Raw genomic sequence first — 12336 nt, forward strand, 5'->3', positions numbered from 1 at the left:
GGTAGGAGGTGTGCAAGAGGCAGCTGGTCGATGTTTCTCTCTCAATGACATTTATAGCTCTCTATCTCTCTCCCTTCCTCTCTGTAAAAATATCAATAAAATATTTTTTTTTAATTCAGACCAATCCACTAAGCCAGTGGTCAGCAAACAGCAGCTCGCAAGCCACATGTGGCCACGAGCCGTGATTTGCCACTCTTAACGAATGAGTTTGCTGACCACTGGGATAGGGGCTTAATCACAAGGAACAACAAAAGCCTGTAATTATTGGAATCAAGGGTCTAGGTCAGTGGTCGGCAAACTCATTAGACAACAGAGCTGCAAACTGCGGCTTGCAAACCACATGTGGCTCCTGAGCCGCAGTTTTCCGACCACTGCACTAAGCCAGTATTGATTTAGCAAAACCAAAAAATGAGACCATCACGAATGATTATTATGTTTGCATATAAATTGAGTGTGTATTTCACACACAACCACTTCCTGATTCTACACTTATATTTAGTACATTTGCATCCCAGCAGTTAATCGGAAAAGGCAGTGGAATATGAGGCAACTCCAAATATATAAAATGACTGCCGATGCCATACACAGAGGTTAAAGAAAAATGAAAGCAAAGACTGAAAAAGTCACGCTCTGAAGTGTCTAATGATACTGCAACACCAGCGGCCAACAGATCGTCATGCCCACATCAGTTTAGAGCACATGTGTCAAACACAAGGCCCGCGGGCCAAATCCGTCCCGCCAGGCCTTGCAATGTGGCCCGCACTGCGCTGTCATCACTGCACTCCGCTGCGTTTCCATCACAATGACAGTTGATGACTGTTCAGTAAACCATTCGGCCCGCGATTTAGGCTGGATTTTAGATTTTGGCCCCTTCTCTGATTGAGTTCGACACCCCTAGTTTAGAGCAATGGTTCTCAACCAGAGGAGAATTTGCCTTGTGTGTGGAGACATTTTGTTGTCACAAGTAGAGGGCTACTATTGGCACACAGTGGGGGGTGGTGAATGGCAGTTAGTGGGTGAGGCCACGGATACTACTACACATTCTACAATCTACAGGGCAGCCCCTCACCACAAAAACATCTGGCCCAAATGTCAACATTGCTGATGTTGAGGAACCCTGTCCTAGAAATTTGGAAAGCCAAGCAAATGAAGTACAATATAATTGTATGCTTAAAACAGGTTTGCTTAGAAGCAAGAAATATATGTAAATGCAAAAATACTTATAAAATGTATGTTTGGAAAATAAAAATAAAATGTGTATCTGGTGATCTCTCAAGCATGTTGCCCCAGAAGTATTTTTCTGACTGTCTGTGATGGTTAATTTTATGTGTCAACTTGTCTGGGCCAGAGGGTGCACAGATAGTTGATCAAGTATTATTCTGTGTGTTTCTATGAGGGTGTTTTGGAAGAGGTTAATATTTAAATTGGTGGCTGGAGTGAAGCAGATCGCCCTCCATCCTGTGGGAGGGCCTCCTTCTGTCAGTTGAGACCCAAATAGAACAAAGGTTGAGCCCCCTCCCCCATCCCCCCACCAAGTGAGAAAGAATTCTGCCCCCAACTGACAGCTCCCTGGCTGATGGCCTTCAGGCGGGGACAACAGCTCTGCAGAGTTTAGACGCCCTCCTCCATAATCAAGTGAGCCAATACCTTATGGCGTGTGTGTGTCTCTCTCTGGGGTAAAAGTAGATTTACAGTTGTTGGTATGGAAAATAATACAATACTTAATAAATAATAATATAGGAATAAACTGTATTTTGTGTACTCACAATTGTCATCCTACTTTTGCCCCACTCTGTATATAATCTATTGGTTCTGTTTCTTTGGAAAATACTAGCATACTAGCTGTGAATCTCCTTTATTTGGGACTATGGTTGGTTTGGTTTGGTTTTTTTTTATAAAAAGCCCAAGAAAGCCCTGGCTGGTGTGCTCAGTGTATAGAGCATTGGGCACCCAAGAGTCTCGGGTTTGATTCCCAGTCAAGGGATGTACCTGGGTTGTAGGTTCGATCCTTGGCACTGGTCGGGATGAGTGTGGGAAGCAGCCAATCTATGTGTCCCTTTCACATCAATACTTCTCTCCTCCTTCTCTTCCTTCCTTCCTCCCTCCCTTCCTCCTTCCCTTCCTTCGTTCCACTCCCTCTAAAAATCAATGGAAAAAATATCCTTGGGTGAGAATAAACAACAAAGCCCAAGAAATACAGTTCCTATTGATTTGTTACTATAGTGACTGTTATGCCAGATTTCAAGATCCCCAAGGACTACCAGGGAGCCGAGTCCAATGCAAAAACAAAAGAGCCTTTATTCAAACTCGAGTCTGGTCTCCCTGCCTCTACTGACGCAGCAGCAGAATGCAAAGAGCCCCGAGCTCTGAAAGTGTGGTCTTTTTATAGGTTTTAGGGGTGGATAGTGGGGTGATGCTCGGACCACTGAGTTGGCTGGTTCTGATTGGTGGGGTGAGGGCCAGGGTCTGGTTACACTGGGTTACTTCCCTCTGTATTTCTATTGGCTGATTTAAGGGTGGGTTGAGTAATTGACACATTTTGTGGTTTTTCTCGGAAAGGGGTTATGTCGGAGACATAGTTATACAAGACAGTTACACAGTACAAAACAGAGTCAATCCTCTGCCCTTGAAAGAAGGCCTACGTGCTGGGAAGGGGCCATAAGATCGTATCTCAAGGCCTGGACTGGTGTTAGCACTGATAACTCTATATATAGTCCATGGCCTCTCTAGAAGCATGCTCCAACATTCTCACTCTCTTACAGTGACCCTTTTCCTAGGCCCTTATCTAGGTAGTATAATCCCAACCAATGTTGGATCAAACACCTACATTCTAAGCATACCTGATACCAACAGCCACACTACACTTGTCCCCACCTCCAAGCCAGATCCTAATGGCGTACTGAAGAGTTTCCATTGGTGGTGTACTTTTTCACCAGTTCTGAAAATGGCGAGTTCTGACTCTGAATTGGAAACCTTCTACTACATGTATTTGCATTTATTTTGTATTCTTTTAAACTAGGTACAATTGCCGAAGTCATTGCCTTCTTTAGCTTAAAAAATAAAAAAGTCCATCATGGCTTTCCTCCCTAATGTACAAAAGAGGAAGGATTAGAAACTCACCTAATTTTTTTAAAATCCTTATTCTGCATCTTAAATTCATCTTAAAGAAAAGGGAATAATTAACATCCTAATGAAAATGATGTTAATATATTTCTAATAAATGAAAAACAAAACAAATAACACCATCTATCTATATAATAGAGGAATATGCAAATTAGCCGAGACACCATACATCATGACGGAACATCAGGGACCTGAGGCTGCATGGCGCCTGGCCAGGGTGTCGGACCTCAGGCCACGTCCCTTGCCCTGCAGGGCTTGATGGGGGGCCTCAGGCCACACCCTTCACCAGATGGGGCTTGAAGGGAGATCTCAGGCCACGTTACTCTCCCCCCGCTCCCCCCAGCTTTGGGCCAGGAGACTTCAGGCTGCGCCCCTTACCCTGTAGGGCTTGAAGTGGGGCCTCAGGCTGCACCCTCCACACCAGCACCTGGCCAGGAGACCTCACCCCAGTGCTAGGCAAGGGAATCCGAGGCCGTGCCCCTTCCTGCTGGGGCTTGATGGGACCTCAGGCCACGCCCCCCATCTGGGGGATCTGAGGCTGTGCCCCCACCCAGCACCAGGCCAAGGGACTTGAGGCTGCACCCCTGCCCAGTGCCAAGCTGCGGGACCTGAAGCTAAGCCTCCCCGCCCAGAGGGTCTTGGTGAGGGTGGGGCCGGTCAGGTCTGGGTATCCTGCATTTTCGAAGCATGTGCGGGTAGTAGGCGGGGACTTGACTCTAGGTCCCATGGCATGCCCCAGACTCTGACAGGAGGGAGATTTTCATATAAATTTTACTAAGCTTCTTTTATCTATGACACTTCTATTATAAAGGGCAAATAGCAATATTAAAATATTTCCTCTAATTAATTCCCTTTTAATGTGCAGAAATTTTGTGCACTGGGCCACTAATCCCATATAATAAAAGGCTAATATGCAAATAGACTGAACGGCTGAACAACTAGTTGCTATGACAGAGGGCACACAGGAAACATGCACATGGTGTTCCTCCTCAGCATGGCATTTAGCACAAACTTTTTGAACCTAAGTAAACTGTACCTCATAGTGGCTGATTGAAGAAAGCGGTGCTCCTGCTGAATGTCAGGCCTGGTAGAGAAATAACTCAGGAAGCCAAAAGATTGTAGCTACAAAGGAAAGTCCACTTCATTCTTAAGTTAATATTGTCATTATGGGGAATGGCTCTTGAGTAGTAATGTTATAAATGTCTTAACAGTCTGTATCAGTCACCTGCAGGACCAAAATGAACAGGCCACACGAGGAACAGCTGTCCCTGTTGCCAGACAACACTGCCTTGAAGCAGCAACGATTGCCGGCCTACCGGCTGCAGCTCTCGGCCTCCAAGGTCCTCTCTGGCTTCTTTGTCACGGGAGCATTCTGCCTGGGCATGGGCATCATCCTTCTATTGTCTGCAAAGAGCATCAAGGAAATAGAGGTTTGTTTCTTCTTATATGTTTAATGTGATTTCTAATAATTTTCTGCTTTGAGACTATGAATGAGCAGTCCAATTGAGAACACAACCCTTCCACAGGAGCTGAATGAGACTGTAACATCCCTGTTTCAGCTGGCAGGCGCCCATGGTGACAGAGCCTGTGTGTGGTGGCTTTATTCATCCCTATTTCCTAATGAGGACAAATCAGTCTCACACTGTTGGCTCAATCAACCTTGTGTATAGGGTCTGGGAAAGTCAGGCTTTTGTGCTGGCAAAGGACTGAGAAAGCACTCGATAGGGGTGAGAGGAGAGGCAGGGCCAAAGGACTGCCTGTCTGGGTGGCCCAGTTGATTGGAGATCATCCCATACACCAGGTTGCAGGTTCAATTCCCAGTCAAGGGACATACCTAGGTTGCAGATTCAATCCCTGGTTTGGGCACATATGGGAGGCAACTGATCAATATTTCTCTCACATCAATGTCTCTCCCTCTCCCTCTGCTTTTCCCCTCTCCTTCTTTCTTCTGAGTCTCCTTCTTCTTCTCCTTCTTCCCCTCCCCCTCCCTCTTCCTTCCTAACAATCAATAGAAACATATCTCGGATGAGGATTAAAAAGAAAAAAGTGAAGAGCCAAAGACAGAGGCTATTTTAGCCCACTTTCAAGCATAGTGTCTTTCGCTTTGCAAATGAACTCTCTCTGAGTTCATCAACTCAATCTAGGAAAGGCAAGAACCAATCCAAACCTTTCTGGCTTATTAGGGACACTTAGCAAAATAAGCCAAGTTCTACTCGGTGAGAAAAGCTGACGTTAAGGGCATACCCCTCGGTTGCAAGCCTCTTGCCAATGTTGGAGAATGAGACCCCCAGAAACGGGTCTGAGAGGGAAGGTGAGAGTTGGCCTACAGCTAAGTCGGCCATGCCCATTCTTCAGTCTAATGAATTAAGAAATGTCTTATTTACGTCATCTCTGAGCAGACTGCCCCACGTCCCAGACTGTGTGACCTGTGCTCCACAGGCAGCCGTGGAAAGCTGGTCTGTCCCCTCTGTCCACGTGGCTAGTGGCAACGTGTTGAAGGCCAAGTCTGTTGAGGGTGATTTAACATTCAGGAGTGTGAGAGGTGCTGAGAATTCTGTGGGCTATGCCGATGAGGCAGATAAGCCAAGGTGGACTTGTGTCCTCCGTGAGCTAATGATAGAATAGGTAAGACAGTGTGTGATAAGAACAGAGAGCTCAGCCATGCCTGGCTTGTTCACAGTGCCCACAACCCCTTCCTGTTCAGTGCCCAGCACATAATAGTCAGAAACTTGTGGAAAGAGTGGATTATAGCAAATGGTGAGGACTTTAGAAAGGAGAACATGGGTTCAGTCCCACTCTTCCCATTGCCTTTCTACTTGTATTTTTTGCTGCCCCTCCCAGCTCCCAGCTTCTCTCTCCAGGAATAAGTGACCTTCACACAACAAAGTCCCTCAGCCAGAGCTCACAGGATTTGCTCATTTGGGACACACTTCCCTTAAAAAAAAAAAAAAAAAAAAAAAGCGCCACCCTACCATTTTCAAAGAATTGAACTTTTAAAAAATAGAATGTAACATTAAAAATCAGATTTATTCCACATATGTAAACAACCCTACATTTTGGAAATAGTTCTTTTTCTGTTTGGCGATTTTTAATAATGTCTTCTAGATGCCATGTAGAATAATTCCTTTGTATACATATTTTCTATACAATAAAATGGAAAAACAGTGAAGTGACTTCCCCATAAAGCTGATTAGACTCTGGCCGTAGGCCCATACGAGACGTTGACTAATACTTTCCTAATGACGCCTTTTTATGATCCAGGCATCAGGCTTTATCACAATAGGTTACATAAATAGCCAATAAAAACACTGAATTCCAGCTCCGTGACAAAATGCTACAGGTCTCACAATGAAAGGCCCAGTCCTCTGGAGTGACACAGGAGCTCTCCCTGCACTCCGCTGCCCGTTAGTCATGGCCAGGCAGCATGCCCTTGGCCCAGACAGCCTGACCTTGGTGGACTCAGGGCTTGAATTTTAAGATGTATACTCATGTAATTTCTTTTTTTAATTAAATGTATCGAGGGGACAATGCTTAACAAGATTATGTAGGTGTAAGTGAGCAGTTTTAGGATACGTCATCTGTAGATTGCACTGTGTCCACCACCCTAAACCAAATCCTCTTCCTGTTCTTTTCCCTACCTGGCAGATAAATTACACAAATACATGTGCAAGCTGTGCAAAACTTCGGGAAAACGCCGTTAATTTTGACAAAGAATGCTCCTGCTCCATCCCTTTTTACCTGCCAGAGATAATGCAAGTAAGTGAAATCAAAAGCCTTCAATTGGCTAGATGCTGATCTCCTACTTCACACCTCGCAATAAGTTCATGATTTCCAACAAGTGCTTCCTGAAACTGAAAATGCCAAAAGTAAGACAGTGCGGGTGGCGGGTCTTATAAAGTTCTGAGTTCATGTGCGACTCCTCACGCCTGTTTTCCCTTTGGAGTGTTGTCTCCTTTGTCTCTAAGTTTCCATATTCTTTCCCTGCTCAGTGTTGTCACATAATTCTTCTCATCAATCAAGCAGGTTTCATTCCAGTGTCAGCACAAGGGGGGATACTAGAGATCATGGAATCCAACCACTCGTTTTATAGTGAGAAAATTAATGGGCTGAGAGGATAAGTGTCTGCACCAAGGTCGCACGGTGAGTTAGTGTCAGAGGGTCACACACCTGGTGGGACTCTCTTTGGGACCTTCCAAGTCATTCCACATATGCAGTTGCCTAATCCAAGTCTTGGCCTGGCTGTCAGATGCGGTGAGAAATGCCAAAGGAATATTAAGAGAGTCCCTGCTCTTGGGCTGATCAAAGTCGTGTCTGAGAAGCAGATGCCAAGACAGGATTAAACATGCAAGATATTTATTGGGAGAACTGCCTGTAAGAGAAAATGGGAGGGAGCCCGAGGAGACAGAGCAGTCAGACAACACAGCTCTGGCCCTGTGGAGGAGAGGGAAGAAGGGGAGCAGGAAGGAGGGAGAGGAAGAGGGAGAAAAAGAAGGAAGGAGACTGGGTCCTAGACTGTAGTGTATTCCTAAGAATGTTTCAGAAGGCTCAGCGAAATTGCAAGGTTGCCAATGTCTTCCATGTGGATAAATGCAGCTCGGAGTCCCCGGTTCCTTGTCAGCCCGGCAGACACGGGCGATGGGTCACTCCCACGTCCCTAACATACGTCCTTCTCATGGCCTTCAGGATACTGCGCTCCTGGAAAACCTCCTAGCTCTCTGGCTGCCCTTCTTTGGCTTATTATGTCCCTCCATCTTCCTCACACCCTGTGCTAGACTGCAGGGTTTTAGCCTTAGCCTGCAGCCTTCTCCTCGCTCTGCGCACTCACTTCCCTGGAAATGGCATCAACCTCCTGGCTTTAAGTGCCAACCATTGCCAACACCCTTTTTCTATCTCTAGCCCAAACCTCCTTTCCACTAGCCACTCTTGTATTTCCAGTTGTCCTCCTAATATCAACATTTGGATGATCACCAGATATGTGAAGCTCAACTTTTCCAAAACTGAACTGACCACCACCACTTTTCCCCATCCCACCCCCAAAGAATCCATTCCAACCACAGACTTCTCAATCTCAGCTCATAGCAGCTCCTTCCTTCTGGTGCCCAGGCCAAAACCCAGGAGTTATTCTTGACTACTTCAGCTTCCTAACATCTCACACCCATTTTACCCTGTTTGCTCTGCCTTCAGAATGTATCCAGAGTCTGCCCACTTCTCCACAACTCTGCAACAACTACCTAGCTCCATGCCAAATCCAGCACTCATCTGATTCTCTGAAGTAGCCTCCTAACGGGTCTCCCTGTTTGCATCAGTGTCTCAACAAAGCAGCTAGAGTAAGCTTCATAAAGCACAAGTCATATTATGTCATTCCTTTATTTAAAAATTCCTGCGATGGCAAGGCTTTACAAGGCCCACCTGATCTGGCTTCGTGCCTCCTCTCTGACCTAATCTCTCCATTCTCTCCCACCCACCCCCACACCAACCACAGTGGAATCCTTATTCCTCAGACAAGTTGGACATACTCTTGAGTTGTTCCTTGTACCTGATATCCACTTGTCTAACTCCCCTGCCTCCTTCAGGTCTTGGCTCAGTTCTCATCTCAGTAAGGCCTACACTAGCCAACCTGTTTCTTGCTGTAGCCTGTCTATTTACTCCACCCCTACACTCCTGATCCTTATTACCTTGCTGTAAATTTAATTTTTTCCATAGTACTTATCACCTCTAGTCCTATATAATGAAGAGGTGATATGCAAATTGACAATCACTCCAACACACAAGATGGCCACCCCCATGTGGTCAAAGATGGCTGCCCCCATGTGGATTCAAGATGGACACCACAAGATGGCAGTTGGGGGCAACCAGGTCAGCAGGGGAGGGTGGTTAGGGACAATCGGGCTAGCAGGGGAGCAGTTAGGCATCGATCAGGCTGGCAGGGGAATGGTTAGGGGGTGCTCAGGCTGGCAGGCAGAAACAGAGGCAATCAGACAGGCAGGCAGATGAGTAGTTGGGAGCTAGCAGTCATGGATCCCAGATTGGAGAGAGTGCACACTGGGCTGAGGGACACACACACACATACCCCCCAAGCACAAATTTTGTGCACCAGGCCCCTAGTATACTATATAAATTAAAAATTTGTTACATAGATGTATTGTTTGTTGTCTCTCACTGTACTGTTGTATCCCAAACCCCAATAACAATGCTTGGCTTGATTAAAGTTTACTTAATGAGTACATAAATCTTTGCTTCCTCCACAATGCATAGCACTGTACATTTCACATGGTAGATGCTCAGGAAACACTTTCTAGAATAGTAAATGAATGGAGGAAAGATAAAATGCTAAATTATATGGCTTTATGTTCTAGGAGGCTTTGGTTTTATGTTTTTAAGGCTAATTATAAGCTTATTTCTTTCTTTTTTTAAATATATTTTTTTTATTGATTTCAGAAAGGTAGAGGGAGACAGAGGTAGAAACATCAATGATGAGAGAGAATCTTCATCGGCTGCCTTCTGCATGCCCCCTACTGGAGACCGAGCCTGCAATCCAGACATGTGTTCTGTCCTTCTGGTTAATAGGTTGATGCTCAACCACTAAGCCACAGTTTTGGTTCTATGTTGTATCTTTCTTATTTTCCCCTTGACCCCATAAGAAAGCATGTTGCTATCAATAATATTCTGAACACATCTGTATTGATTATGGGTAGCTCTAATCATTTTTGTAAGTCAGGTATAAATTTCAAGGAAATTAGTGAGTTGTACTTGGGTTATAACTGAAATCTACAATATATAAAGTCAGTGGGGGAAGTTTTACAAATGTATCCTTTTATTGTAAGTCAAAATTCTAGTTCTCTACAGGTGTACCCTTTCTTGCCTTTCTCAGTTCCCTATGCTTCCCCCAAAGTAAAAGTTCGAGTACTTTAAATTTAGAGGGGAGGCTTAAAACAACAGAAATTTATTCTCTCAGAGTTCCACAAGTCAAAAAACTTGAAATCATTTTGTCAAGCAGGATTGTTCCTTCCTGAGGGGCTCAGAGTAAGTACACTTTTTAAAAGAAAAAGATCCAAAGGACGAGACCTTTGAAGGGCTTCAGTTCCCATCTGTCTGTGTCCTTTGAAGCCCTAAAGCAGGCGTCTTCAAACTACGGCCCGCGGGCCACATGCGGCCCGCAGAGGAGTCTGATCCGGCCCGCCAGGTTTTTTGGGCAGTGAGCGCAGCCGAGGTGTTACAGTAGGAATTAGTAGTTCATATAGTCCGGCCCTCCAGCTCTCTGAGGGACCGTGATCTGGCCCCCACTTTAAAAAGTTTGGGGACGCCTGCAAAGCAAAGGAAGTGTGACAACTGCTCACCGCTCCTTTCAGGCCAAGGCTTTCCCGTACAAATCTGACCGACTGCTTAGGGCAATCACAGGGCCTTCGCTCGCCAGTCAGCAGGCATGGCGTGCGCTTGTGATGAACCCACGTGAGACTCTGCCTTAAGTTCAGAGTCCTGCGCCAAGTGCCACTGGTGTAAAGAGAAGAAATGCCATAAAGCATGTGCCGCAAGGACTAATCAAAGCGAAAACTTGGACAAAGAATCATTGAAAAAAAGGTTATGAAAACCCTCCCCTCCCTAATGTGGTGTGTTCTCTGCCTGTTTATTTTATCATTTATATAAATACATAACTTTGGGTAAGTAAAATTCTCTTTTTTAGCTTCCAAGAAAATGTATGGTAAATTCCTTTCTGTGGACTTCACATTTTCTGCAGTTAAGGGTCAACAATAGAGGTTTCCCCTTTGGGTGAGGAAATGGAATCAGTCATTCTCGCTACGCCTGGCTTATCCACCTTCTCATCCAAGCTCTGTGTTTATTACGCCGCAGCCTGCCTCTGCCATGGCCCAGCATCTCCCTCCTCGGTGTTCCAAAGATTTTTCTCTCACAACTGATTAAGCTCGCTGGTGTTCATTGTTTTCTGTAACTGGCCGCACTTACCAAGACCTCTATTTCCAGCCTGCCCTGGTACCCGCTCCCATTTTCCACACTCATCCTCTTAAAGGCTTGTAGGGTGCGGCCAAAATTCTTACCAAATGCTGCTTTTGCATCGTGTAAGGAAATTGACACGGTGAATTGTAAAGGAATACTTCTGTGTTTCTGGCACAGAACATAGCACATAACATGTGGGAGGCACTTTAAATAAATGGGAAGTCGTCATATATTTTTGGACTCAGGCCTCATTGTTCTGGAGGTAGCTCATATATTAATGATAAAAGCTACATTGACCATTTCCAGTTGCATTGTATAGGCTGTTAGTAAAATCTGTATCAAGTCTGCCTGGAGAATCTCCAGGGCCTTGGTATGCTACCATAGAGGTGGAAGCATGAAAGCGGCCTGTGACTGGGCAGCCTCACGCAGCAGTGCCCATGAAAAGGCATGCCTCTCCTGGCAACAAGGCTGCTTACAGCTCAGGTGAAAATCACCTGTTTTAGGATCAGTGAGTTATTCCATCTCCATTTGTCCAAGGGGTACGCCAGGTACAGTGCTACATCCTAAGGATAAAAAGACGAAAACCCCGGGAGCTGGACCACAGAGAACCAGTCTCATCCTTTCACATGCCCAGTACGCACATGCACCTAACTATGCTCAGTGGCTCCAATTTTAAATTATGCTTCATGGGTTTGCTTTGAAATCACGTGACTTTGATGCCTACCACAACCCCTAGGAAAACATATCTCCTAGTATTGCTGGGAAATAACAGTATTTGTAAAATCAAATTTTACATATTGAGAATACAAAGCCCAGTTATAAAAATACTAGAGGCCTGGTGCATGAAAATTCATGCACTGGAAAGGGGTTGGGGGGGGTCCCTCAGCCCGGCCTGCTCCTCTCACAGTCTGGGAACCCTCAGGGGCAGGAGGCAACCCGGTGATCAGAAGAAGGTGATGCCCCATCATACCTCTGCTGCTCCCACTGCCGGCAGCACAAGCCTCAGCCTGCTCTGATTACCTGAGCCTCGGGTAGCCCCGGGCGGCTGCGCAGCTGCCATCCAAGGCTTGCCTATGCCTCATGCCGGCCCTGGGTGGCTGGGGGCTGAAGGGACTGGGGACTCTGGGGGCAGGTAAGGCACTGAGGGGACTGGACACCGCCATTCTGTGGCTGTGAGCGCTACCATCTTTGAGGGCATAGCCCTCAATTAATATATTTCTTCTTTATTAGATAGGATTTTCAAGACAGTAACCCTTATAGAAG

At 45.8% G+C, this 12336-nt stretch overlaps 1 protein-coding gene across 1 annotated transcript in view; it reads left to right on the forward strand.

Annotated features, from left to right (window-relative positions):
* The first annotated feature begins 4110 nt into the window (after nucleotides 1-4110).
* LOC118724262 (cell cycle control protein 50C-like) overlaps nucleotides 4111-12336 on the forward strand; it is a 28303-nt gene continuing 20077 nt past the window's right edge. Inside the window, exons 1-2 of the mRNA XM_036447311.2 lie at nucleotides 4111-4553; nucleotides 6769-6879. Of these exons, the coding sequence (XP_036303204.1) occupies nucleotides 4362-4553; nucleotides 6769-6879 (303 nt within the window). The 5' untranslated portion in view covers nucleotides 4111-4361. The remainder of the gene's footprint in view (nucleotides 4554-6768; nucleotides 6880-12336) is intronic.

The sequence above is a fragment of the Pipistrellus kuhlii genome, unplaced genomic scaffold, assembly GCF_014108245.1.
Source record: "Pipistrellus kuhlii isolate mPipKuh1 unplaced genomic scaffold, mPipKuh1.p scaffold_m20_p_2, whole genome shotgun sequence".
NCBI lineage: Eukaryota > Metazoa > Chordata > Mammalia > Chiroptera > Vespertilionidae > Pipistrellus > Pipistrellus kuhlii.